General features: G+C 42.3%; 1 protein-coding gene across 4 annotated transcripts in view; it reads right to left on the bottom strand.

Moving 5' to 3' along the window:
• Positions 1–11,335: 11,335 nt before the first annotated feature.
• The window catches only part of LOC105997763 (cytochrome b5 reductase 4), a 41,590-nt gene continuing 24,961 nt past the window's right edge, over positions 11,336–27,964 (bottom strand). For 2 of the 4 annotated variants that reach the window (XM_013032282.1, XM_013032283.1), the window contains 8 exons: positions 25,003–25,035; positions 23,092–23,214; positions 21,272–21,412; positions 19,589–19,741; positions 16,881–17,031; positions 16,485–16,571; positions 13,614–13,778; positions 11,336–11,873 (listed from right to left, as the gene is read on the bottom strand). In XM_013032282.1, coding sequence (XP_012887736.1) covers positions 11,819–11,873; positions 13,614–13,778; positions 16,485–16,571; positions 16,881–17,031; positions 19,589–19,741; positions 21,272–21,412; positions 23,092–23,214; positions 25,003–25,035 — 908 coding nt within the window. In that variant the 3' untranslated portion in view covers positions 11,336–11,818. Of the gene's footprint in view, positions 11,874–13,613; positions 13,779–16,484; positions 16,572–16,880; positions 17,032–19,588; positions 19,742–21,271; positions 21,413–23,091; positions 23,215–25,002; positions 25,036–27,964 lie in introns of those variants that run through there. The other 2 variants (XM_013032284.1, XM_013032285.1) reach the window with 2 other exon arrangements.

The following is a 27,964-nucleotide window of genomic DNA, read 5'->3' as shown; positions in this document are numbered from 1 at the left end:
CCGTACATCGTTACAATCAGATACTTTGTCAAAGAGTCAGAATAACCAACAAAAGTCTATAGCATTCTATTCATTGTGGCCAAAGTCTTTACAGTGTCTCAACGAATTAATAGATGTTGATGGCAGGAAGACAGGCCTTCCTAGATTTAGGAGAAAGTTTAAAAGGCCCAGCTAAGACATTTACAAGCTGGTTCTGTGTCCAGTGTTGATTTCTCTAGTGGGTTGGGGCTAGAAATGCAGGAGACCACAGGCTCCCCTCCTTTCCAGCTTCTTCACATGAATATGTCACCTGTCATGATTTATTTAATGAACAAGACTATTTTTCAAAGTGAGACATTCCATTGAGAATGGCAGAAGGAGAAAGTAAATCATCATTTCAATGCTATTCATAGATGACAGATACCCCTGGTAAAGGTAAGAGGTAATCTTGCACTAGAAGAGGGGAAAAATATCAGAATCAGAGAGACACAGCCTTGCTGTCCCTTTTTAGCCTGTGGCACAGAACGGTGTGTCCAGCTCTTGTTCCTGCAGGAATCCGGGGAGATGCTTTACCTCAAAAGCCAAGAGAACCTGTGTTTCCAATCCACACGCATAGAAAGGCATGACCCTAGTAAGGTTTGTTTGCAAGCACCGGGAAAGCCGCCAGCATCTGGAGCACAATGCCCACTCACTGTCTCTACAGAGAAGTCTAGAAGATGGATGTGGGAGCCACACCCCATCATTCTAGGAATGGAGCTGTGGGGAGGAAGGGCCGCAGGAGGGAGAGGTGGCTCACCATGACAACAGTGAGAGGAGGGAGGGTGTGTGTCCCAGGGGGGAGGGTGAAGGGCCCCTGAGCCCTGGCACATGAACCAGCTTCCTCCCCCACCAAGTCTCCGACAAAGCCCATGTCTCCATGCCTGAGAAAGAGGCAGACCCTGGTCATCACGCTCAGCACCTGTCTCATTCCACAACTGGAGTGTGTTTGATTTGATTAAAACCCCAAAGGAGGTTGGACAAAGCTCACTCTCAGTAGAGCCAACAGGAAAGACTAATCCCAGCCACCACAGGCCACACATCCTGCAGGACTTCCCTCCAGTAAGGATTTGAGGTCGGGAAGTTCCTTGGAGTCCATCCTGGTCAGGCTCCTTAGAAATGCTCGCAGTAGAGTTGCATCTGCTGCACTGTTACAATGGCAACAGGAGCAACTTCGCCCACAGAGCTGTCAGTGTTTCCCTTGGAAATCACCAGAGTCCCCAGTGGGCTGTCTCTGGAGTAACTGCCCGCCCCCCTCGCCTCTCACAAGCCTAGCTGATGAAACCGGTTGCCATGGAAACAGAGACACCAGTAGCAAGTGGCAGGAAATCAGTCCCCAGCACTCTATTTTCCACTTCCGAAAAGTAATGCCACACTCCATCAGGCAAAGTAACAGACAAGTAGCTGCTCATGGACACCCCAGAATTCACAGACACTGAACCCACTAAGCCATCTCACCAGACCTCCCTGGCCTCTGATCTCTACCAAACAGAATTCCTTGCTTCATCCTGTCCATTCTCTTCGAACTGATCTGATAACGATACAGCCCTTTTCCAGTTCTTCACAAAATACTCACAGGCTGTCAAGAGCCAGGTCAGCCAAAACAACCCTACCAACCCAGCTTGGCTTGTTCACACTCAAAGTGTACTTACAGACAATTCCAGCTGGGTCCATTGGTAAAGATGACCACAATACCTTCCCCTCTACGAACTCTCCAGCCCACGATGTTCACTGCATTTCATGGGGAGCCGTGTTCCTGAACTGATACACATGTTTATAACTTTGCTCTCTGAGATGATTTTTGAGTGAACACAGAGGTAGCCAAGAGCTGGTGGTTCATATTGCAATCCTAGCTACCAGAGGACCAGAGGATTGTAGTTCAAAGACAGTCCAGGTGGAAAAGCTTAAGAGCCTCTATTTCCAAAATAACCAGCAAAAAGAAAAAGAAAAAAAAAAGCCAGGCTGGACATGTGGCTCAAGCATAGAAAGCCAGCTGAGCAAGCATGAGGCATCAGGTTTTTTCAGTTTTTTGTTACGTTTGGTTTGGTTTGGTCAGTCCTGGGGCTTGAACTCTAGGCCTGGGTGCTGTCCCTCAGCTCTTCAGCTCAATGATAGTGCTCTACCACTTGAGCCACAGCACCACTTCCAGTTTTTTGGTGGATCATTGGAGATAATAGTCTCATAGACTGTCCTGCCTGGGCTGGCTTTGAACCTTGATCCTCAGATCTCAGCTTCCTGAGTAGCTAGGATTACAGGCATGAGATACTGGTGCCTGGCAAGGCATCAGTTTTTTGATACTGGCAAAAAAATAAAAAGTATGAAAGCCCCTTTTAATTGTGCGGCATCATGTTTTCATTTCTGTAAAATGGGGATGTTAAACAGTATTTCTTTCATAGTGCTGCTGTGCCGATTACATAAAACATACGTGAAGTTCATGCTTGTGGCCAAGCACTCCGTAATCTTACTGTTCTTGGCTTTTACCTTTTCCTAACTGACAGGCCTCTGAAGAGCTAGGCCTGCTTTGCAAATCCTGATGCAAGGTCAGTGCTAGATTGGCATTCTTTCAGTTCTGTTTGTCTGTCCCTGCCCTTCTTGACAGTGGGTACAGGAAATGATGGAAAGGATCAGCTTGCAATCTGCTGTCTACACCAGAACAGCAGGTGAGCGATACAAGCAGAAGATGAAGATCTCAGATGGCATCACTGAGACACCCAGGAACATGCTCAAGGCTAGTGCTCCACCCCTTTGAGCCATAGTGCCACTTCTGGTTTTCTGAGGGTTAATTGGAGATAAAGAGTCTCACGGGCTTTCCTGCCCAGGCTGGCTTCAAACCACAGTCCTTAGAGCTCAGCCTCCTGAGTATCTACAATTACAGGTGTGAGCCACCGGCCCCCAGCACTTCCAGCTTTTTGATGTTTAATTTGAGGTAGGAGTTTGTTCCAATTGTCTGCTTGGGCTGGCTTTGGACTACAATCCTCAGATCTCAGCTTCCTGAGTAGCTGGGATTACAGAGGTGAGCCACCAGCCCCAGCAGCTCTCATGCTTGCCTTCAATTTTCTTCACACCAGAAATGCCCCAGAGCTCAGTGAGTCAGGCAAATACACTCTTTCCCTATGGACACAAAACCACACCAAGCAACCAGAGCTTACAAAGGTATTATCTGCCATACATCAAACGCATACTCCACTGGTTACTTCTAACCACATGACAAAGAACCTCACAAAGAAGTGACCAATTTCAGTCCCTCCACTGGCATCCAATGCCACAGAGTGATTCCCTCTAATTCATCTCCTCCATCAATTCCTAGCAGAAGCAGAGCCACAGACGTTCTTCTGGGCTACTCCTGGGGTAGGACAGTGGGCAGGGTTGCCCAAGGGACAGGCTGGGAGCCCTTTGTCCCAGAGTCTTGGGGCAAAGTGGGAGGGTGCTTTATTTAAAATGCAATTTCTTGTATTCCATGACCTAATCAGAACCTCTGGAGTACAGATAGATGCCAAGTGTGCATTGAACAAGACGATACTTGTGTGTTCTCAAATTTGAAGCCTAGGTATATAGGGAGTTCTGGAGTTTTCCCAGTGCCCTAGACCCTTAGGCTCTTGTTGAACAGACTCCGTCCCCTACCCCAGAGACACAGGCTCAGTATGGCTGAGGCAAGCCCTGGAATCTGTATAGTTAATAAACACCCCAGGTGATTATTGTGTCAGAGCACGTTGTGGGGTGGGGGAAGCAGGGGAAGCTATGATAGATGACTGAATAAAACAACCAGCTCCATTCTACTAAAAGCCCACACTGTGCTGAGCTCTCACACTAACGCTGGATGTGCAGGTGTTTTACTCTATCATCCCCCCAGGAAGAGAGACACAACCAGTTTCTGAAATCCAGTGCCCAGTCACTGGAACCATCCACAGCCATTCTAGGCTCTGGTTGCTAACCACCGATTTTTAAATGCTTTTCAAGTTAATAGCATTCTCTTACCAGTCAAAAAGAAGGTGAATAATATGGGACTTATTAATCTTTTCTTTTCTTTTTTTTTTTTGCCAATCCTGGGACTTGAACTCAGGGCCTGCGTGCTGTCCCTGAGCTTCTCTTGCTCAAGGCTAGCACTCTACCACTGGAGCCACAGCATCACTTCTGGCTTTTTCTGTTTGTGGTACTGAGGAATCAAACCTAGGCCTCCAGGTATTTTGCAAGAGGATATTTCCTTCACTGAAACTCTGTGGCCGAACATTATCCTCATGAGAACCTTAGAGAAAATTAAATTCACCTACACGCCAGGTATGGTCATTTCACATGAAATAGAAAGGTTTTCAACTAATCCAATTAGAAGCCATTTGAAGCTTTCACCACTGAGACTACCTCAAACTCATAATAATTACCCAAGCCTCTTGAACAGCTTCTAGCCACAGATTAGGGTTCTCTGCAGAAGACAAGCTTCGTCAGCCGTCCTAAGAGACTGTACACCAGAAAGAAGAGTCACTGACACCTTTAAAGTGACTTGTACTCACCACACAGGCTTTGTAACCTAATCCAGAATGATCTATTCCTGCCACAAGCTTATTTTTCCTGCTTTCCTAGGTGAGAATTGCTGTTCTTTGAGAATGCTCTTTGCAACCTTCTTCCTGTGTTTTTAGGAGGATGGATGCTTTTGGAACAGCTGGGATGGGCATGCAGCTGTCTGTTTGACTTGGCCAGAGGCAGACATTTTCTTTTCTGGGTAGGTGGTCTATCTCACGGTGCAGCCAAAGCCACCTGTGGCCAGCCAAGGATTGGCTCAGGAGAGCTGTTCCCAGGCAGGCATGCCCGGGGGAGATAGGGGTACCTGAGACCTCACCGTGAGTCCGACAGGGCTCTGAGTGTGAAGCCAGGCTGTGGTGTCTTCAGTGGGCATGTGTGCAGACATCACTGAGCATGTGCTCAGCATCATTCTACTCACTTCCCAAAGACTCACTGTCAGAATTCCCATAAGGACCCTCAGGATCCCACCAAACAGTGGAGGGAATGAAGGTACTAACAGGTTGAAAGCCTGTCCAAAGTCGCATGCACAGCTAAGAGGTGCAGAGGCTGGGCAAGAAGCTGAGTTCACTCCCTTCTTCCCTGTCTTGGGCTCTCTCCAAGGAAATCCACATCAAACAAAGGAGGCCAGGAGTCAGGGTGAATGGGGTGGGAACAGGAGCTGAGCAGACCAGGCTGAAGGCAAGGATGGGAGCCTGGCTCACATCTATAACCCTAGACACTCTGGAGGTGGAGGATCTGAGGATCTGGGTTCAAAGCCAGCCCAGGTAGCATGTCCATGAGATTCTTATCTCCAAATTACCACCAAAAAGTCAGAAGTGGAGCTGTGGCTCAAGTGGTAGAGTCCTAGCCTTAAGTGAAAAAGCTCAGGGATAGCACCCAGGTCCTGAGTTCAAGCTCCAGGGCCAGAAAGAAAGAAAAGAGAAAGGATAAAACAGAAGGGAGGGAAGGAATGAGGGAGGAAGGGAGGGAGGGAAGGATAAAGAAAAGGAAATAAAACTTAGAACATTAAAACACTTGTCAACTGATTAAATATAAATCCATTTCATGTTCAAAACCACATTATTAAAAATTGTTTTCTAAAACAAAAAAAATCAGTGCCAAAAGTGGCATCAATTTACATTTTTGTACATCTTCCTGTTTGGTTTAACACTGGGATTTTCTTCTTTGGTGTGCATCCAGTCTGTGGCAGTATGCTGTTGTGACTAAAAATCCTCAGGCTAGGAGCTGGGAAGGTGACTCAGTGGTAGAGCACTTGCCTTGCATGCATGAGGCCCTGGTTCGATTCCTTAGCACCACATAAGCAAAAAGAAAAAAGCCAGAAGTGGCACTATAGCTCAAGTGGTAGAACACTAGCCTTGAGCTGAAGAGCTGAGGGACAGCGCCCAGGCCGAGTTCAGGCCCCACGACCGGACCCCCCGCCCAAAAGTCCTCAGGCTTCATAGAGAAAAGGGAAGGGGGAGTGACCTCTTACGTGGTATTAGAACCCAGAGCACAGGAGGGTCTGAACTATGGGAATTTCATTTGGATCTGAAGCAATAACAACCATTTTATACTTTGGATCATGACCATCTACTTGCCTATCTTGGATGTTGAATATGCATTTGGGCAATGTATTCCACCAGCATATTTTTATAAAATCACGTGTTGGTAAGATGGGTTCACTAAGGTGTACAGATCTTCCACATGTTGATTGCAGAAAATTGTACAGAATCAAAAGTCACACTTATTAATAACTCCAAAAATCCCATAAAAATGTCTTCTGGCACAAGAAAGCCATCAAACTCATCATGAAAGAGAGAGTTTATTGAATTCTTATCTATAAGAATTCAATAAGAGTTAAACTTTGTCAATAGCAAAAGAAAAAAAGTATCAGCCAAACTAGGAAAAAAAATGTCATTTTCAACAGTGACAGTTACTGCATTGATCTTTTAGAAGATGCCTGAGTAATCTCAATTCACATATCCTTCGTTTTCTCTGCAGTGCATGGCAGCTAGCTCGGCCTGTACCTCAGTGCTTTTCCTTGGGACACCTCCTGCCTTCCAGAGCAGAATGGCCATCCACAAGTTGCTGTAACATTGGAAAGAGGTGCTGGGCTGGGCCCTTCCTTTCCACTCAGCAGGCATACAGCATGCAACTGGCTGCAAAACTGCAAAATGGTTCTCACTGTCTCTGTCCTTTCAGGGAGGGGAGAATTCTTAGAAGATGCTCCAGGCAGTTACCAGTTATGCTTCAAAAAGTTAGACCCAACTATTAGTCGGCATTTAAAGAGCTAATTGAGTCCCTATGAAAAACACTGACTTACTGCTTTCAAAAATTAAACCTGATTTAACTGACACCTCAGGTCATCTAGAAATGTTCATTGCTGGAGACTGGATTTGCAAAAAGTAGCAGGAGCTGGATGAACCCTGGTGATCACACCTGTAATACTAGCTACTCAGGAGGTTGAGATCTGAGGATCAAGATTCCAAGACAGCACAGGCAGACAATTCTGAGAGGCTCTTATTTCCAGTTAACTAACTAGCAGAAAGTTACAGGGAGGTAGAGGTGTAATTCAAGTGGTAGAGTGGCACCAGTGGTGAGGTAAAAAAGCTGAGCAAAAGTAAGAGGCCAAGTTCAAGCCCAGTATCAGCACACACACGAAAAGTAGGGGAAACATTCCTCTTATTTCTTTTTCTTACTATCTTGTAGCTTGTTTGCTAAGAGAGAGAATTCTGTCGACTGAAATGTTACTTTAGCCGCTTTAATCATGAGTGATGTGAGCATAGAAGGGGAAGCCAGCCCTAGGGGTGTAGTCAGAAGTCTCAGGTTCTCCCCCCATAGCAACTAGCCACAGAGTTGAATTCTTTTTTTTTTTTTTTTTTTGTCGGTAGTGGGTATTGAACTCTGGGCCTGGGCGCTGTCCCTGTGTTCTTCAGCTCAAGGCTAATGCTCTACCACTTGAGCCACAGCACCACTTCTGGTTTTTTGGTGGTTGATTGGAGATAAGAGTCTCACAGACATTCCTGCCTGGGCTGGCTTTGAACCACAATCCTCAGATCTCAGCCTCCTGAATAGCTAGAATTACAGGCGTGAGCCATCTACACCCGGCCAATAGAAAACTTTTTGAAAGCTTGAACACACAGAAACAATTGTGAGATCCTCACAGGGTCCACAGAATTGAATGAACATCGAATCTGAAGCACAAGAGGTATGGTTTCTACACCACCTTCGTCATCCCTCCCCTGTCCAATTGGCTCAACAAGTGGCAAAGTCCCTGCTGGCCTGAAGCTTACGTGTGTGAAGGAGGGAATGGGGAAACAGAGGCAGACAAGTAGCTTTCCAGCATCGAGACCCTTTCCTGGAAGCCCATCTCATGGGAACTCTGAGGATAACAGCCTGTCTGTCCAGTGTCAGATGGACACATAGGGGAGGCAAAGATTGGGCTGACGAGTGTATAGACTAGTGGTTCGTCTGTGTCCTGCCTGAGTGGGGACAGCAGAGGTCAGAGCTCACTGCAGTGCTGAGTCGGTCATCTTCAGAAATGAGCTAGTGCCGCTTGGTAATCACTGACAAAAATACCTGCGAACACAACCAGAAAGGACGCAAGCCAGCCAGAGGCAAATGTGAACATATTAGATGATGGCATTTCTATCGAACGACAGTTAGGAAATAGCTCATCTGCACTGACTCAAAGCAGATCCGCAGCTGTCTGGGGCCAGAGAAGAGCCTGGATGGATTGTCTGAGAGCATGGTGAACTCTTTTTGGTGGAAAGGCTTGGCATCTTTATTATGGTGGAGTACATACCTTTGTCAAACTCATGGAAACATACCTGTTAAATAGATTTTTAACACGCATTGTATTGTCTGCAAACTCTTCCTCAATAAAACATTTTTAAAAGATGGTGCTGGTGGCTCATGCCTGCAATCTTAGCTACTCAGGAGGCTGAGATCTAAGGATCATAGTTCAAAGCCAGCCTGGGCAGGAAAGTCCATGAGACTCTTATCTCCAATTAACTACCAGAAAACCACAAAATGGTGCTGTGGCTCAAGTGATAGAGTACTAGCCTTGAGCTGAAGAGCTCACGGACAGCATCCAGGCTCTGAGTTCAAGCCCCAGGTTCAGAATACACACACACACACACACACACCACCTTTAAAGTTTCCATTATACCTTACACACACACACACACACACACACACACACACACACACACACCACCTTTAAAGTTTCCATTATACCTGACCTTTAAAGTTTCCATTATACCTGAAAAAAGCAACAAAACCCTTCATTATGGTTTTCCATCTCCATTCTTCCTCTTATTTGATAAGTGCACATAGTGCTGGCACTATGGCTTGAATTAAGTCTCAGTGGCTCAAGCATATGTTCTACCATTTGAGCCACCAGCTCTTTGCTGGTTAACTGAAGATAGATGTCTCAGGAACTTTCATAACTGAGCTAGCATTCAACCATGATCCTCAGATCTCAGCCTTCAGAATAAGTCATGAGCGTGGCTCCTCTTTGTTATTTTAAGCATAGATCATCAACTTCACTTAGAGAATTTTTTAATTTTATAGGAAAAATGGATAACCTTATCAAATGTATCTTTTTACTGTTTTGTTTTCTGGGAGATTTTTCTTATCTCCTTCCCCAGCCTTAAGAATCTCCCATTTACTTTCATACTCTTCTTTCCTCCTCCCCAAACTTCCATTCAAGAGCTGTTCCATTATTCATCTCCAAATGACTTAATTCCATTCTTCCTTTTTTTTTTTTTTTGGTCAGTCATGGGGCCTGAACTCTGGGCCTGGGCACTGTCCCTCAGCTCTTCAGCTCAAGACTAGTGCTCTACCCACTTTGAGCCACAGTGCCACTTCTGGTTTTCTGAGTGGTTTTTTGTTGGAGGTTAAGAGTCTGATGGACTTTTCTGCCCCGGCTGGCTTTGAATCGTGATCCTCAGATCTTAGCCTCCTGAGTAGCTAGGATTATAGGCATGAGCTACCAATGCCCGGCTTCATTCTTCCTTTTGACTAATACTGTTGTGCACACACACACACACACACACATTTTTTTTGGCCGTGGGGCTTGAACTCTGGGAAGAGCTCAGGGATAGCACCCTATCACTTGAGCCACAGCGCCACTTCCGTCTTTTCCTGTTTATGTGGTGCTGAGGAATCAAACTCAGGGCCTCATGCCTGCAAGGCAAGCACTCTACCACTGAGCCACCTTCCCATCCCTCTGTTGTATATATCTTTTATCTGTTCATTCATTGATGAGCAGTTATATTGATTTCATAGCTTGACTATAGTTTTTTAAAATGACATGATAAATATGTTCCTACAGACAGCTGATGTTGATTCTTCAGGGTATATATTCTTGAGAAGTGACTAGTGACTAGCCTAAATTCACTAGCCACAGTGACTAGCCTAAATTTACAATCCCACCAACAGCACACCAGGGTTCCCTTTCCCTTGTATCATCTCCAACATTTGTTTTTTGTTTTCTTGATGAGAGCCACACTATTTGGGGCAAGATGGACTCCGATGTAGTTGATCTGGCTTTCTCTGATAGCTGAAGATGCTGAATGTTTCCTCATGTGTCTTTGCCATTGTGCTGCTTTTTGATGGTATCTGTCCAATTCATCTGCCCCTTTATTGACAGGCTATTTATTCCTTTTGAGTTTGTTTTATTATGACCTGGATATTAATCCCTTGTCAGATAGATAGCTGGTCTCTTATTCTAGTAATTGTTGTCTTTGTCCTGTAATTTTTTTTGGGGGGGGAATGTTGTGGGGCTTGAACTCTGGGCCTAGGCACTGTCCCTGAGCTCTTCATCATAAGCAAGCACTCTACCACTTGAGCCACAGCACCACTTCTGGTTTTCTGGTGGTTCATTGGATATAAGAGTCTTACAGACTTTCCTGCCTGGGCTGGCTTTGAACCACAGTCCTCGGATCTCAGCTTCCTGAGTAGCTAGGATTATAGGTGCGAGCCACTGGTACCAGTGCTATAAAGTATTCTTAATTCATTGCAACCCCAGTCAGTCCTTCCCAACCCAACACCCCTCCTCCCCCGCCCCACCCATATCACCTGAGTTACTGGGAAACCTGCTCAGGAAGTTACCACCTATGCCTGTGACTTGAAGTGTTCCCCAAGATGTCTCAAAATTCCAGATCTAACATTAACATCTTGCATTCGCTGCAAGTTGCTGGTGCACACAGAATGCTGGGGCAGGTTTAGTTGGGATGAAAAGGAGTCTGAGTAGAGAGAGGAAAATGATCCATTCTTGAAGGGGCCCCTCCTGCTCAGTGTCTGTGAGTCCCCATTGGCTTACGCAGACCCCACCTCCTCCACACTCAGTGGCCCTGACTGAAAAGCCCACAGCAAGGGTGCTGCGCACCCTGGTGGGAAGGACTGCATTCCGCTGCTGTAGCACCCAAGAAAGTGAGCAGCCGCACGCCTACTAGGAGGCCACCCTGCCCACCTGCCGGCCACAAAGGCAGTGGGAAAATAGCCATCAAGGGTGAGATGTGCTCCTTTCCCAGCGGGCTTAGATTTGTTCAAAAAGAGAATTAAAACAACTCACTCCATGATGATAATTTTAGGCCATGAACTGGATGCTAGAAATGTGAAAATGCACTTTGTTCTGAGGCTGTTGGCTTTGGCTAAGAATGCAAACAGCTGTCAGGGATCTCATGTTTTCCAGCATGCCCGGCCCAACATGGCGTGTGTGGGGGATGTCTCCAACACGTTGTATTGGCACCTCTCAATTCCCTTTAAGACATTGGTCCAGTGTTGTTGTATTCCACCACATTTCTACAAACAAGAATTAAAAAGTACTGAAGTATAATTTTATTCTACTCTGCATCAATGCCATACATACAAAAAATTGTTTGGGTCACTTAATAAATTACCATATTTCACATTTTAATATTAACAACAAAGACATAAATGATCAATTCCTGAGTAAAATAGAACGTATTGCTAATAATACAATAGCATAGAAACATAATCAAAGTGACCATTGGCAAGTGATATAGTAGAACAGTGATACAATCTGAATATAAGGAAATTTGTAACCCATAACAAAGAATCTTGCATGTCACTGTTGTCATGATTGGCTGTCCAGGTTAAATATCAGTAGTAAAAAAACCAAGAAGTTACCTGTACTGAGGGAACACTGGATTTCATTTAAGAAATGGAAGCCTGGACTCTAGTTAACCTTTAGGACATACAAAAATGTTCACTTAAAAAAATCTCAGTCCATCACAGATGAAAATAACCTGGTTGAATAGAAGACAATGGAAGGTCTTCATCATGCCGTAAAACTATGGATCTCATCTGTGGAGAAGTTAAGATCGTACAGCAACCTGAAAAACAAGTGCAGAGTGCGAGGGATATTAAAAGATGAAGAAACAAGAACAAAATTTATCTCTGCACCACAGTTCATTTTCATTTTCCACTTAATTAGGCAATCTTTTAAATGTAATTTTTACTTTTAAAAAATGACAATAATTCTTAAATATTATCAAATGCCTAGTCAGTGTTCAAATTTTCCTTTGTTCATAAATGTCATGACTTTTTAAGTTGTTTGAGTCAATTTACTCATTGCAATATACTCATTAAAGTCAGCTAATAAATCTTTTAGGTATATTTTGATCTGTAAGATCTTTCTCTCCTTCCTTCATCCCTCCATCCCCAACCACATCTTACAAAATATTTGTTGCAAAAAATCAAATTTATTTGTTGACCCCACCACAGCCCTTACTTTGCAGTATCTCTGTCATGTTTCTTGGTAACATGTTCCCATGTTCCCTCATTTCCCACATTTAATAACTGTATCTGGAGCCTCATGAAGGCTTAATTCTGTCTGGTAAAGCCAGTTCACAATGGCACATAATACACAGTTGCCTCTCTTACTACATTCTAGCAAACACTGATGACATTCTACTTTTTTCCCTAATATTCAAATCCTTTTTTTGTTCATTAGATTTTTGCTTGTTATATAGTTATCTAGAAGTCTGGCTCATAAAGAAAAGGCAGAACAGATGCTTGATTTCTATGTCTCTTTATTCAACAGTTTTCAAAATAAGGAATTGATTCTAGCAGTCTACCTTCATTCTTCCTTCCTAAACAGGTATAACAGACACAGCTGCTGAAATGCAGTTCACTTTGGAGAACAGTATAGGTGGAGAGAACCTCACAGAAATGGCTCTGTTTAAAATGCTGCTGAAAACAAGCAGCTTTTATTTTACGTTTACTAAGTCACATGCTGCTGCCAGATGAAGCATTTCACATGCAGGGAAATGTTGTTTATCTGGTTCCACTTCCTGGGTAGTGAGTGATTTAAATGGGGAGGCAGGCACTGAACCCCCAGCTGGCAGCTTCCTGGGCTCACAGGCAGAGGGCCACATCCCAAGGGAGCTCTGGTACTGCAGGCAAGGCTCTCACTATCTGGGCCCCGCCTACCTTCCAGCTGACTCTCCCAGGTGAGGGCCTTCACTCACTCTAGCCTAGCCAGTCTATCTTCGGATTCCCTCTACACTTGACTAAAGTGTCTGCCCCCTCCATCTCCTCTGGCTGTGCATTTCAGTCACCATTCGAAGCACGGGTCTTTTCTCACCATGCGGCTCCCACCCCTCATCACACAACCATTTTATCCTTAGTAATTATAAGCTGTTTTCTCTTTATTAAACAAGGGGAGTGGGGCTTCTGCGTCTTCTGCTGTTGTTTGTTCACACAAAATGACAAATATGGACAGTGTGAGGTGACAATGCAGTGACCCCCTGTCCTCCGCTCACCTGGGGGGTAGGAGGATTGTCTTCTGGTCACTTGGGGGAGGAGGGGGCACTGGTCCTCAGCTCACCTGGGAGGAGGGGGGACCGGTCTGGGGCAGGCACACAAGTCCTTCCTATAAAGTAATGGCGCGTTTGCATCCTACGCAATTCCTCTCATATACTTTATTCTCTACATTGTTTATACTACACATACACTCTCTACCCTGTACCTGCATGAAGATTAAAACTGTTCTTGTTTCTCTACGCTCTAACAGACTGCACAAGTGTAAGAACCTGAGGAAGACCTTCACTCTCGCCCCGGCCGGCACTTACCCAGTTCCAAGCTCCGTAAATGGCACCGGTCCACAAATGCACAGGAGGACTTTGGAGTTTTCTAGGCTTCTTTTCAAAAATTCAGAGAGAAGAGCTGGTGAAATGTGTCCCCGTTTGCCATTCCATTCCAAAGCAGGTGCTGAGAGAACAAATTCAACATCAAATCTAGGGAAAAGAACCAGTTTTTAAAACTCTATTATTTTAAACACATTATTAGCACATTTCAAATTCAAGAAGACACTCCCCGAGAGGCCAGTGTAATATATGACCCTGACCAGAGACCTGAATAGGTGAGAAGAAAAGCTGTAGCAAAAAAAATACAGGCACATGATATTTGCTAAGTAATTTGGCCTTTTTATTTAACTCAGGATAGATCCCAGCACACTCCACACTGTATTAATTACATGCTGGTAAAAATCACAGTGAAGAGCCATTTTACAGGTTCAGTGGCATGTGAATTTCAATCTCTGGTTCACACCTCTCTCAAATTGGTTGTAAGGTCTGGAAGCTATCATTTTAGTTTATACAAGGCAATTCACTGTCACTAATTTATTTACATATGTAAATGTGACTTCATTTACATGTGAGTAAGTGCACTTTTCTAGGAAGGTTTTATAACCTTTCATCAGATTTTCAAAGGGACCCCCAAATTAGTTACAGAGCCACTGTTCTAAAAAATTTTCAATTACACATAGACAGTTGGATAAAACACAGAAAGAAAAGTGCCTTGGTTGAGTAAAAAAAAAATAGATACGGTCTCTTATACCTCTATTTGCAATGAACTTTTCACTGGAATAAAACTGTTAAAATATGAAAATCAATACTGAGTCCCTATAAACTGCAATAAGTATCATTCATAAGTTTTTCACTTTTGTATGTTTTTCTTTGGGAAAAAAGATGGTTAGTGGCATATTTTCTACAGGCATGTACATATATGAGGAGAAACCATTGAGATCTTTACATAAACAGCTTAAACTGCTCTTGCATTTTGTATCTATTCACATAATGGTCCCTTGGCTAGAATTTTAGCTACTTTGAGGAAAAAGCAAATAGACGGCAGAGACACAACTTAAGGATACTGAGAGGGGCTCATATCCTGTTTATCCCCTTCACAGAAAGAGGAAACTGCTACAGTGAAGCAGGACTGACCCCAAGTTGAGGGCAGGAAATGAATGAAGGGGTCATCAGAATGCATGAGAAGGGTTTCTCATTGTCGAGTGTTGGGACACATGTCCCCATGGGCTCCTCCCTCTCGGAGGGTAAAAAGGAGTAGCTCTAGGTCTCTGTAAACATGAGAGGGAATGAGAGGAACCATTCCAAAACTCCTGTAGTCACAACAACTGGGATCCTTGAAAAGTTTACCTGAACCTAAACCCAAGTAACTCACAAGACACAAAGCAACAGGGACAAAACAGAAGGAGAAGAAGAAAAAGAGAAAATGCATGTGTTTCTGGTGAATGCTTTTGTGGTCTAAAATGTTAATGGAAGGAAATAATTCTTGTTAAGAAACATTTTTTATGAAAATGTATTGTACTAATAAACTGAGATGCTGACGGGAAATCCCACGATTTAAAGATAAGGAAAATTATTTTAGAATGACAGTGAGGAGATGAAAAGGCTTGAAATACATATAGATTCCTTCTGAAGCATATGCAGAGCCTGTATATCCAACACTTTGTTTCTTCCTCCTCTCCCTTCCTCTTTGCCATATGGCACACACTCCCCAACTCTGGCATTCTTCCTGCCACATCCACATCAGGCCCCGAGAGCTCTTGTGAAAACACTTCTCTAACCTAACTCCCATCTGTGCCACATACTACTATTAGCTCTCCTAAAAACCCAGCTCCAATCTTGTGAATTCTTTTGCTTAAGAAGCAGTGACTCTTTACTGCCACAGATGGGCATCTCAGAGTACTTAGGGCCTCTATTTTCCTGTTGTTTTTTTTCTTTTTCTTGGCTAAAGACAAACTCTAGGAGGAAAACGAGACTCTGCTTTGTCACTAAAACACTTCAACACTCAGGCCCTCATGTCTTTATTCATATAATCCCAACTACTCAAATGACCACAAACCAGCCAGCACTAAAGCCATCAGGACAACCATGTTCACTGCAGTATTATTTACCATAGCCAAGATATGGAATCAACCCAGATGCCCCTCCGTGGATGAATGGATCAAGAAAATGTGGTATACACACACAATGGAATTCTATGCCTCCATCAGAAAGAATGATGTTGCCTCATTTGTAAGGAAATGAAAGACTTGGAAAAATTATATTACTCAAAGTAATCCCAAAGTAAGCCAGACCCAAAGAAACATAGGCTGCACGGTTTCCTTTATTATTTGTAATAACTAGAATGTGCTTATAAACCTACAAATTAATCCAATGGATAGTGAAAGACAAATAATTACACTAGAATTGTTTTCTATTGACCATACCAGCATTTCTTAGGGAGGCACCCAGGATACTTGAGCTAAGGCTGTGAGTATTAACAAAACAAGCCACTGGGGAAAGCCACAGTGGGTATCAGCTCTAAGAAATCCTGTCCCCTGTCTCTGCTCACCCACCCTCATCACATTCTTTACCTGAACCCCATCATTTAAGAAAATGTGCCCACTGGAATATTTTCAATGAACCTCAAATCAGTATAATGTACATTTAAATGATATATTACATAGATTTTACAAACAGCATTTTAAGGGGTTGAGGGGGATATTAACAGTATTTATGTTTAGAAAATTATGTTAGTTTACTTTTTTCTTTGAAGAGGCAGCTTCCTGATCAATTCAAAGCTTCAACCAAACGAGTTAAGGCTTGTACTTACTATGTAGATATGAATATATGAATTTAGAGTTAATACCAATGCAATACCTTTCATTGTCAAATGCCAATTTCTCTAATTGTCTTCTCCAAATTATATCATCCTCTGTTTTATTGAAGAACATCAACTTTATCTTCCTTTAAAGAAAAAGAAACTTCATTAAACATAACTAATTATATTTCAAATATGCGCAAGTGGAGATACTAAAGTGAATTAAGGTGAATGCTTTTTTAATACAATATAGATAACCAAAATTATTTTAAAAAAACTGAAAAAAGATAAAGAAGCAAGTTAATAACTAACTAGGACTCAAGAAGGCAGAGTAAGAAATGATAAATGAGGGAATGACAATACTCTTATTATGGCCAGCAAATGATCAATTTAGAATACCTTAAGTTAATAAAACAGTCTCACAAGCAACAGTAATTAGAGATAAAATTACATACCTGAGACTGGGTACATTAGTCAAAGCATAATTCAGAATTTTAACCATTGGTGTGAAGCCTGTTCCAGCTGCCAATAAAAAGAGATCTTCTAATTCCTGGAGTTTGGATATTTTAAAACTGCCCTCAGGACTGCTTACAGAAACAAAATCTCCTAAACAATGAAATATAAGCTAAATCAGAAAAACAAAGCAAAACAAAAAACCAGAAGGGAAACTGAGAAGGCTAAAAGTAGCTGGAGTTAAGGTAACACCATGGCTATTTAAGCTGCAGACACACAGGCAGTCTTTAAGGTGTATCAGGAATTCAAGAGTAACCTAGGCCTCTCAGTATGTGTGGATTAAGTCATTATAATAATATTTTACTACATTGTTTCCCACAATTCTCTTCTCCAACAAGCTGAAGCCAAAACTTTACATATCATTAAAAGTGTTAATCCACAAATGCTCAGTATAGGACTGACTACCAAAGTATATTATAGGCACCTCAAAAGTAGATCTGTGTCACATGGTACAATATACAGAAGAAAAACTTGGTCATCTACTGATAGGCTTGGTAGGGAGAAATGTTTTCAAAAACTTTGTGTTAGTACGTGTGTTAGTACTTTTTGTATGAAGCTTTTATAAAGACCTGATTAAAACAAAGAAAGCGATGCTGAGTTTCATTCCTAGGAAAACAAGGCAGGCTGGGAAAGCAGTGAGCTATGTTTGGAGAATGCTGTCTCCCAGTCCAGAAGGTACTCAGTGAGGAATTGGGGCTTGGGGCGGGGAGGAGCAGAAGTAAGAAAACTACAGCCAAGGTACATTTAAAACTTGCCAGTGCAACTTTAAAAACAAGAACTAAAACTGTGCATCTTATTTCTAAATAACTTCAAATTCTCTAGTTTATTTTCAAATGCTAGGATATTCAGAGTTTTTTTCCTTTTACACTGCTAGGTAGTAAGAAATTTGTAGCAATTGATAAATTAAGAATTCAAAGTAACAGAAACATCACAGCTTGAAAGAGACCAGAATACCAGAATGTTTGTAGAAAACAGCAGATGATATGTAATAAAAACTCCACAGCACCAGGTGCCAGTGGCTCACGTCTGTAATCCTAGCTATTCAGGAGGCTGAGACCTAAGGATCGTGGTTCAAAGCCAGCCCAGATAGGAACATATGTGAGGCTCTTTCTCCAATTAACCACCACAAAACCAGAAGTGACACTGTGGCTCAAGCACTAGCCTTGAGCTGAAAAGCTCAGGGACAGCACCCATGCCCAGAGTTCAAGACCCATGACTGACAAAAACAAAAACAAAAACATTCCACAGCATGAACTTCCTCTCTTTCCCTCTCCCTCTCCCTCTGTATATATATTTCTCTATCCATCCTATTAACAGTATCTCCCCATGTTGGGCCTCCAACCTGATCTTCCTGCCTCAGTCTCCCAAATTCTGGGATTAAATGTGTATGCCCTCACTCCCAGCTTAGCTTGGAGCCCCTATCCCTAACCCAGCCCCAAGCTGCTTAGAGCCAGGCAGGATAACCAAATGCTAACCAGCTTCACAAGACGTTAAAGTGCACATGTCAAAATGGCAGCTGAGCAACAGTTGACCCCTACTATCTGGAGTTAACTTCCTCAAAGCAACGTTTTCTTTATGTGTAGAGTTCAGTGATGCATCCCAGTGTACCGCTAATGATACCTTAGCAAGAGGACATGTTTTCCATTGGGTAAAAAAACAGTGAAAGAGACACAGGGAGAAATAGGAGAAGGGACATTTTCTAAAAGCCTACTGGGTGCTGCCTGCCATGCTGGAAGCTGGAAATTAATGTAAGTATGCCTTATACTCAGGTATTATAAGTAAGAAATGTACGTGCATTCAGTGGGGCTCCAACTTGATCTTCCTTCCTCAGCCTCCCCAGTTCCACGATTAAATGTGTGTGCCAAAAGGCTTTTAGAAAAGAGTCAATGATACTCTTATCTTGAATGAACCACCAGAAAACTAGAAGTGGTGCTGAGACTCGAAGTTGTGGAGTGCTAGCCTGGAGCAAAAGAGCTCAGGAACAGTGCCCAGGTCCTGAGTTCAAGCCCATGACTGACAGGGAAAAAAAATGATATTCAGTTTGTATATTTACAAAAGGGCATTTGACAGGAGAAGGGTGGATAGATGCTGAGTGAGAGACCTCATGTGCCTACCAACGTGGACAGCAACTCTATAGAACTTCAAATAACACAAATGTTTCTCAACAGCAAGAGATGAGCTGGAGAGATCATGTAAGTCTTTGCAGCCTCAAAGAAACTGAATCACTACCAGCAATGGGGACCCTTGAGAGATGTCAAAGCTCCAGAGCCATAGGATTAAATCTGTTCTCCAGGCAGATAAAGAGAAAGAAGTGGAAAATGCATATAAACAGAGAGATACTAGTTAGAGACAATAGGAGAGATCAGCAAGCTTTTAGAGGGTGGCAAAGGAGTAGAAAGGAAATAAGGAAAACTCCTTGGGAAGCAGATTCAATGGAACTTGGTAGAACGATCCAAGAACAACATGTGCAGGTTTCCAAACGAAGTAAGACAGCATGCTGTAAATAGCACAGATGGGGAAGACAGGGAAGACGACGTGGGCTGTAGAGGAACTGAGTTAAGATTTAACAGACGCCAGCACAGAGACAACTAGAGGGCATGCCACTGGATCTGGAGCCTGAGGAAGGCCTAGCAACTGCAGAATTACTCACCGATCTCAAGACGATCAAGCTCAGGTGTGAAAAGTCCAGAAGGATAAATTTTGATCAAAAAGTAAATGTATTTATTGTTAGGAAGAACTGGCTCTTTGAACTCTGAGACTAAGGAATCAGATACAGGTGTATATGGCTTCACTATTTCTGTACCTAGAAAAAAACAAGACAAAGACATTAAATTCCAAAACCCTGAAAAGCTTTTATAAAAGATGCAACACACAAAGTTTAAACAAATGACTATACATTTTATATTAATGCATACATAATTCTAAATATATGCTCTGTATCTACGTACTACATATATATATATGTATACTTCTTATACCTGCTGAAATAATTTTAACAGAGCAAAACCTTCCCATCGTATAGACAGTCTATTTTTATTAAATATGGTCTAAAATAAAAAAGATGATAACATATCTAAATACGTCATCAATTTTATCAGCACATAAACTTCGTAATGGGTCAGAACAAAACTGGCATCAAAGGGGCTGGGAAGGTGGCTTAATGGTAGAGTGCTTGCCTAGCATGCATCAAACCTTGGGTTCGATTCCTCAGCACCACATAAACAGAAAAAGCTACAAGTGGCGCTGTGGCTCAAGTGGTAGAGTGCTAGCATTGAGCAAAAGCAGTTCAGGGACAGTGCCAAGGCTCTGAGGTTAAGGTTCAGCACAGGCACAAAAATAAATAAATAAATAAAAAGAAGGGAAAAAAGGCATCAAATGTTTTCCACAGTGATGTAATAAGATATCTATATAATAATTTTAATTATATGTATGTCAAATTTTTAATTATTGTTTGGGGGAGAGAGAAAGGGAGGAATTTAATTTTTTATTTTATTATTTGAATTGATTTAACACTTTAACATATGCTATTTTGGTAAATAAATGAAAGTAATACCAATTCAACTATTTCCAAGAAAATATTATATTTTAAAGGTAAAATGAAAATGCATAATTTAATTTTAAATAACTAAATTCCAAAGAGAAGAATCACCAAACATTTTAAAGATCAAAATTCAGTACATGGTTCCTAGACAGGTACAATATTAATTCATGTGTAAAGTATACTGGTACTAAGTCCACTGAAGAGACACCAGCTCTTGGATGTAAGCCGGTATTAGTGCCGTGGTAACACAGCACATCTACCAGTTCCTGGCTTGGAGTCCATTAGACTTGCTGCTGAAAATACTGTGATGGGGATGGGAATTTTACCTTTCACAGCTTTAAAGAGGAATCAAATAATGGCAACCATTAAGAAGGGTATTTAAAACAAGTAATTTCAGGATGAAAACAAGGAAAAAGAATTTTCACAGCAAGGAATACAGTTTTAGAATTTCTTATACTGCTGGCACAGATAACCAGAAAATTTAGATTGATCAAATTCTTAAAATTATCTAGATCCAACTTTATAAGGGATAGACCCCAGTGACCGCTAACTGAAGTGGATAGAAGCCTCCAACAGTGGTCCGTACGGAGGACCACAGGCATTCCCCTCACCTTGCTCCTTCAGGGTTGTCACAGTAATAAGTCACAGTCCCCTGGAACGAGCTCTGCCTAGGGTAACTGTGTCACACGGTAACCAGGCACTGCATCTACAAACCCAGTGCGGACCAACATGAGCCCAGCTAACACTTAGTAATCATTTGAAGATGACTTCCCAAAGAGCTAAGTGCCTCACCTGCAATGGTCAGCTTGAGGTAAACATGGTGCCCGGCCTGCACCTGCAGATGAGTGCATGGAGGCAGTGCCACACAGAACAGCCTTGTGTCAGGAGTGACGACTGCCTTTGACACCAGCTGGCACTTCCTGTAGTACAGACCTGGAAAGCAAACCATTATGTCCTAAGGAATTAAAGCCTCTTTCTTAAGTTCACTTCTTAAATAATTCCTTCTTTACAACAATAGACATTTTATGTGTGAAAAGCATTTAATAAACGACATACTTTCTAAAGTACTCACACAATGCTAAGCTGTTATCCCCACTAGTGGAGGCTGGGATAGGGCAGATCATGGCAGGCAGGAGACCCTGAGACTCCATCAGAATAGAAAAAAGCTAGAGGCCTTCCCATCTTCAATGGAAGAGTGTAGAGACTGAGACCAGGTCTCAAAAGTAACCAAAGTAGAAGAGGGTTGGAAGCGTGGCTTGGTGATGGAGTGCCTGCCTAGCAAGTGTGAGGTCCTTAGTTCAAACTCCAGTGCTACCACCACCAAAGAAAGAAAAAAGAAAACGTAATGCAACAAATAAATCTGGGGACAGAGAGATTAGAGATGAAAACTCTTCAATATTATTAGTAATTCTTAAAAATTTAATAGGCAGGAGGGGCTGGGAAGGTGGCTCAGGGGTAGAGCGCTTGCCTTGCATGCCTGAGGCCCTGGGTTCGATTCCTCAGCACCACATAAGCAAAAAGAAAAAAAGCCGGAAGTGGCGCTGTGGCTCAAGTGGTAGAGTGGTAGCCTTGAGCTGAAGAGCTGAGGGACAGCGCCCAGGCCCAGAGTTCAGTCCCCACGACTGGACCCCTCCCCCAAAAAATTTAATAGGCAGGAATAGGATTCTAAAACAACAGAACATAAATTTAGAAATTAACAAGATTAGGGGAAGCCAGATGCAACTGTGCAAGCCTGAAATCCCATGGCTGAGGAAGCAGCAGTGGAAGGTTGTAGAACCTTCTCCACCTGCAGGCCTCCAGTAGAGAAACATGACTCTTATCAAAAAAGTCACTAAAAATCAGAACCAAAGGACGAAGTTCAAAATGAGAGAAAAGATCTTTAGTGACTGATTAAAGATGTGTAGAGTAAGAACATCTAGAAAGAAGAAAACAGAACAGAGAGGGAGAAAGCAAAATGATAAGTTTTAGAACTGAAGGTCACCATTCCCAAACAATAGAGATCTCAAAGATCACAAAGGATGAATGTAGACGAATGAAGGGTAGGAACAGACACACAGGCTGACACATCACTGTGAAACTTCAGAACACATGGAGCAAGTGCTGCCAGGCCAATGAGAAAACACAGGATGCGTTCCTTGTGATATTTCAACACTGTAACATTTGCTTTTTCTGCACATAGTTTTGTTTACTTGAGCAGAAAATTATTAAATGTGTCTTTCACAGAAAAAGTAAAAAGAGATGTGCATCTAAGGCATACACATAAACTGTTTCTGCACCTTTAATTGAAATGATTATGAAGGAATGAACGCTTGTATAATGGTCTAGCACTATTAGGATTCTCCACTCAAGGTATTACCTAATCTTTGTGAAATCTACATATTACACAGTATAATCTGAAATTCAACCTCTGCAAAAAAAAAAAAAAAAACACAAACAAAAAAAAACAGAAATAAAAAGCCCTTTTGCAAACACAACGTTCCCCTCAGGACTTCCTGGAGAGAGACACCAGACCCTCTGGCAAACACCATGACATCCTTACATGCCACCGTTCTGTCACTGCTATCCCAGCCTCACCAACACCCATAAGCACAACAAAACAGAGCACAGCACACCTCTATCTTTCCTTGGAATAAATGAAAGGTGCATCTCCAGTGGATGGCCAAGACTCTTCCAGGAAGTATTCTCTCTTTTCTTAAGGATAATCTCTATTTTTCCCACGTTCTCAACAACCCGCACTGAAAAGAAGAGAAAATTCCAGCTGTATTGTTAATACTAAATATATGGATTTATTTTAAAAGTCCCTGCAAACAGTCAGAATGTTCTGATTTTATACAATGATCCCGATACTTTGTGAGAAAAGATTGTTTACATATTCACTAGAATTACATTAATCCACCTTATTTTAGAATGGTCCCTAGTAAATATAGAATTTAGTAAAGTATCTGTGAATCTTTGATAGTTAAAAGCCTTTTAGATTTTCTTACTTTTGAATGATTAAAATAGTTTAGTATTTAAAATATACATATTTAAAAAATTTATGTTGGGTGCCCATAGTTCATGCCTGCAATCCTAGCTGCTCAGGAAGCTGAGATCTGAGGATCAAGGTTCAGAGCCATGCCAGGCAGCAAAGTCCATGAGACTCATAACTCCAATTAATAACCTAAAAAGCCAAATAGAGCTCAAAGTGGTATTAGCCCCAGGATAGACACATAAAAAAATATGTGGGTGGGCTGGGAAGGTGGCTCAGTGGTAGAGCGCTTGCCTTGCATGCATGAGGCCCTGGGTTCGATTCCTCAGCACCACATAAGCAAAAAGAAAAAAGCCCAAGTGGTGGTGTGGCTCAAGTGGTAGAGTGCTAGCCTTGAGCTGAAGAGGCTAAGGGACAGCGCCCAGGCCCAGAGTTCAGGCCCTACAACTGGACCGCCCCCCCCAAAATATATATGTAGGTATATTATGTGTGTATATGTATATGTATATATACGTTTTAGTATCCATATATATTTTAGTAACCATATACATATTTTAGTATCTATATATGTACATATATGTGTATATATGTACAAATACATGGCTATATATGTACATATGTGTATATATGTGTACATACATATATGTAGACTTCTATATATTGATTTTAACTTGAATGATTACACATGCTTTTAACGATACAAGATAGAAAACATTTCACCTTCTGGGTGGACTGAACCTAAGGTTTTGTGTCCTTTAGGAAAGCACTCCACTTCTAAGCTATTTTCTTCAATGGATCTGCTTCTCCCCACTGTAAACTCAGAACCTAGTAGCAATCTAACATTTCAAAGTAGATTAGCCAAAAAAATTCAATTAAATGATCACTGATTTGAAGCACAATGCTGTCTCTGAATCTGCAGCAGGCATTCTGACCTAGTGAAATGTCCTGGAAACTTGAGGAGTTGCCCGTGTGTGTGTGTGCAGGCCCATTCTTAATTTAGTGGCTATCAACAAAGCCACATAAACATATCATCTAAGAAAACATACCCAGCTAGGGCTGTGAGAGAGAGTGTAGAAATGAGAGAGAAGGAAGGAAGAAGAGAGAGGAGGCAGGAATTATTTAGTTTTGGTTTTGTTTTTATTGGTACCAGTCTTGAGGCTTGAACTCAGGGGGTCTATGCACTGCTCCTGAGATTCTTTTTCTCAAGGCTGGCACTCTACCAGTTGAGTCCCATTGCCACTTCCAGCTTTTTTCTAAGTAGTTTTATTAGATAGTAGTCTCACAGATTTTCCTACCGAGGCTGGCTTCAAACATGAGCCTCCTATCTCAGCCTCCTGAGTAGCAAGAACATAGGCATGAGCCATCAGCAACCAGCAGGAACTGTTTCTTAAGGGTGAGAAAAAGGAAAAATAAGGAGATGAGATAAACAGAGACAAAGAATGGGGGGTTGGGGAGGCAAGACCAGAAGGAGTATATTTTTAAGATAAATGATGTGTGGGTATATATTTAGGCATGTGTGAACATAAACAGTATTTTTTTTTTTTTGGTAGCTTACCAGAAAAGTCTTCCTGAACCTCATGGCTTAGCCCTGTGATTTAAAAAAAAGCATTTCATTATAATCAATTCATACAGCTGTGAGTACTATGTAAGACTCTGAGCCCAGGACCTCAAGCTTGTGTGGGCTGACGTTCTACCACTTGAGTAATACCTTCAGAATAGCTTTTTGCTGGTTAATTAGAGCTAGAATCTCAGAGACTTTTTCTGCCCAGGCTAACTCTGAACCTGATTCTCCAGATCTCAGCCTAAGCAGCTAATATTACAAAGTATGAGCCACTGGTGCCGAGCTAAAATCATTTTTAACATATTATTTCAAAATCCTTAAAAAAACAATTAGGAAACATTTTCTGAGATAATAACTGAAAATCCAATTTTTGAAAATATATCTCTTCCATTTTTCTATTTCTCTCCCTATGAACTGAGGGATAAATACTCAACTGCCCATAAGCTGCCAATCCACATTAGTCCTGACTGATACCTTAGAAGAAAGGAGCAAGCAGTTTAGGAAGGACAGCAGTACTTAGCACGTGAGTGGCTGGTTGTATGTGTGTGTGCACCCGCGCATGTGCGCACGAGCGCCCACTACATGTGAGCAGGCCACACCCAATCCAGCTCACTTTTTCTCACCCTTTTCTCAGGAGGCAAATATCCATCTGATCCTAAAAAACAAATTCCTGAGCATCTGTGTATAACCAGATACTTCCCAGGTAAGATGGATATAATGGCCAATAAAAAGAAAACCTCTGCCCCTGGGGAACTTAACATTCTAAAAGAGAAAACACAAGAAATACCTTTGCAAATACTTTTTCTAAATTTCACCATGTTAATATAGTCACCTGACACTGAAAAGTTACTTTATTTCAACCTTTCCCTTTCACTATTGGCAACCAAGCCTTTCTCATTTGTACTGAGGTTTGCTTAGTTGTTCATGTATGCTGTTGCTCCACTTTCTCTGTTCTGACCAAGAAATACAAAGTATCATGGCTGCCCTGTGACCCGGCCAGTTAACCATTTTCCTCTGTGGGTTGAACCCCAGCAGGGGCACGGATACATGTATTTCCAGGCACTGAGAAAGGATGTTATCCAAAACACTGTTTAAAACAATAGCTAGTCTCCAGAGACAAAGTTCTCAAATCCATGCATCACCCCAGCAACCTGACCCCTCACTGCACACAACAGAACATCCCTCCTTCCAATGTCGGCCTTGGAGATAAGCTGCAGCCACGTTGTGCTGAGTTTCCCTCATGAATGTTCACTCAGGGCTTCCTGGAGATTATTGGCCCTCCCTGGAATCCCATCCTTGGGGACACTCACTTGTGAGAAGTCCCTGCCACAGCGGCTGTGGGACAACTCCAGTTATGGCTCTGGCTGGACTGGACAGCTACAATATGAGGAAGACTAGTGACGCAGGATTCCAAAGCACAGCTGACGCTGCCCAGGGATTTCACCAACCGAGACATGGTGACAGTGCCAATGACTAACAGGCACATTTCCACGGTGATGAAGACCACCCATGAAGGTGATTCTACCATATGCTAACAGTAAAGAGATATAAAACCTTTGGGGAAGGATGTATTTCTTTTTTTAATAATAATTTTTAATGAGATGAAATGATTATATAAATTTCACAAATTTCACAGTATTGTGGGATAGTGATATGTAGTTAAAGTTACAAACACATTTTAACCTTCACAAGGCAGATTGTCGTTATCTTGGTCTATAAAGTTTGTGAATTCTATGAGCTTTGACAGTACAACTATTTCTTCCACGTTGGGTGATATACACATTCTTTCCTTTTGCTTAAGTGTTAGCTGTTCCCTTTTTCCCTCTCTTATCCTCCCTCCTTTCTTCCCTCCCATCTCTGCCCTTGAGTTGCTTAGTTCATTTTCATCAATGTCCAGGAGGAGGATGTCTTTCTAAAAGAGAGCTTTAATGATCTGCAGTTGGTGAATCTTGTGAATGGAGAAAATAGAAAAAAAAAAAAGATCAATGCTGGCTAAATTCAGAACCAAAGGTACTTCTTCACTAACACAGCAAAGTAAGGCACACACAAGTGAGCTCGAGTCTGGTGTTTCAGCCTGTTTTACAAAAGTAATGAAATGTTCTACATGAAGAACGTATGTTTAAAAGCACTAGGATTACATTCTTGTTGTTGCTTTGTGTGTGTGTGTGTGTGTGTGTGTGCTGCTTCTCCTTCTAACCATAAAATATCATCATCGTGCCATAAAAGGAGCAAATGATAAAATCCTAGAGTTCATATGGCTGGGAATCAGAGGAAAAATGGAGTGCTGATTCTGGAGTTTACTACTGGTTTCTCTCCTCTAATCGATCTGGAATCCCTCAAAACGGCTAACTAAATTGTCTGGCTGGGTCTGAGCATGATCAGAGGCAGCTGAAGGAGGCAATACAAAACTGTGGTTCAGGACTCCTTGCAGGCAAGGAGCAGGTGAGTGGGAGCCTCCCAGTGAGCATTGCGCTGGAGCCCAGCCACCACGTCTCCAGAGACTCTTGTAAGTGCTTAGCAGAAGAGACTTACCAGAACCAGGCCCACAAACATCATCCATTCTGATTACATCTACTTGCTTAAGCGTGGAAGGGTGAGACCATAATGCCACGTGCTAGCAGAATTCAGCCTGTCAAGGGTGGCTCACACCTGTAATCCTCGCTTCTCAGGGAACTAAGACCTGATGGGTTCATTTTGAAGCCACCCGAGGAGGAGGAGGAGGAGGAAGGGAAGGGAAGCCCTCTAGACTGTTTCCAATTAAACAGCAAAATGCTGGATGAGAGGCATGCCTCAAGTTGTAGAGCACTAGCAAGAAAATCAAGCACGAACATAAGGCCCTGAATGTAAGACTCAGTATTGGCCACACACATACCAAAATGAAAAAAAAGAAGAAAATCCAAAATGACAATAATAGGATATAAAATAATATAGTCATCTAGCACCTAGATTATAGTTT

This window comes from Dipodomys ordii, unplaced genomic scaffold, assembly GCF_000151885.1.
Source record: "Dipodomys ordii isolate 6190 unplaced genomic scaffold, Dord_2.0 Scaffold152, whole genome shotgun sequence".
NCBI lineage: Eukaryota > Metazoa > Chordata > Mammalia > Rodentia > Heteromyidae > Dipodomys > Dipodomys ordii.
Note: the sequence above shows the minus strand (reverse complement) of the source record. Positions and strands in the feature narration are given on the sequence as shown.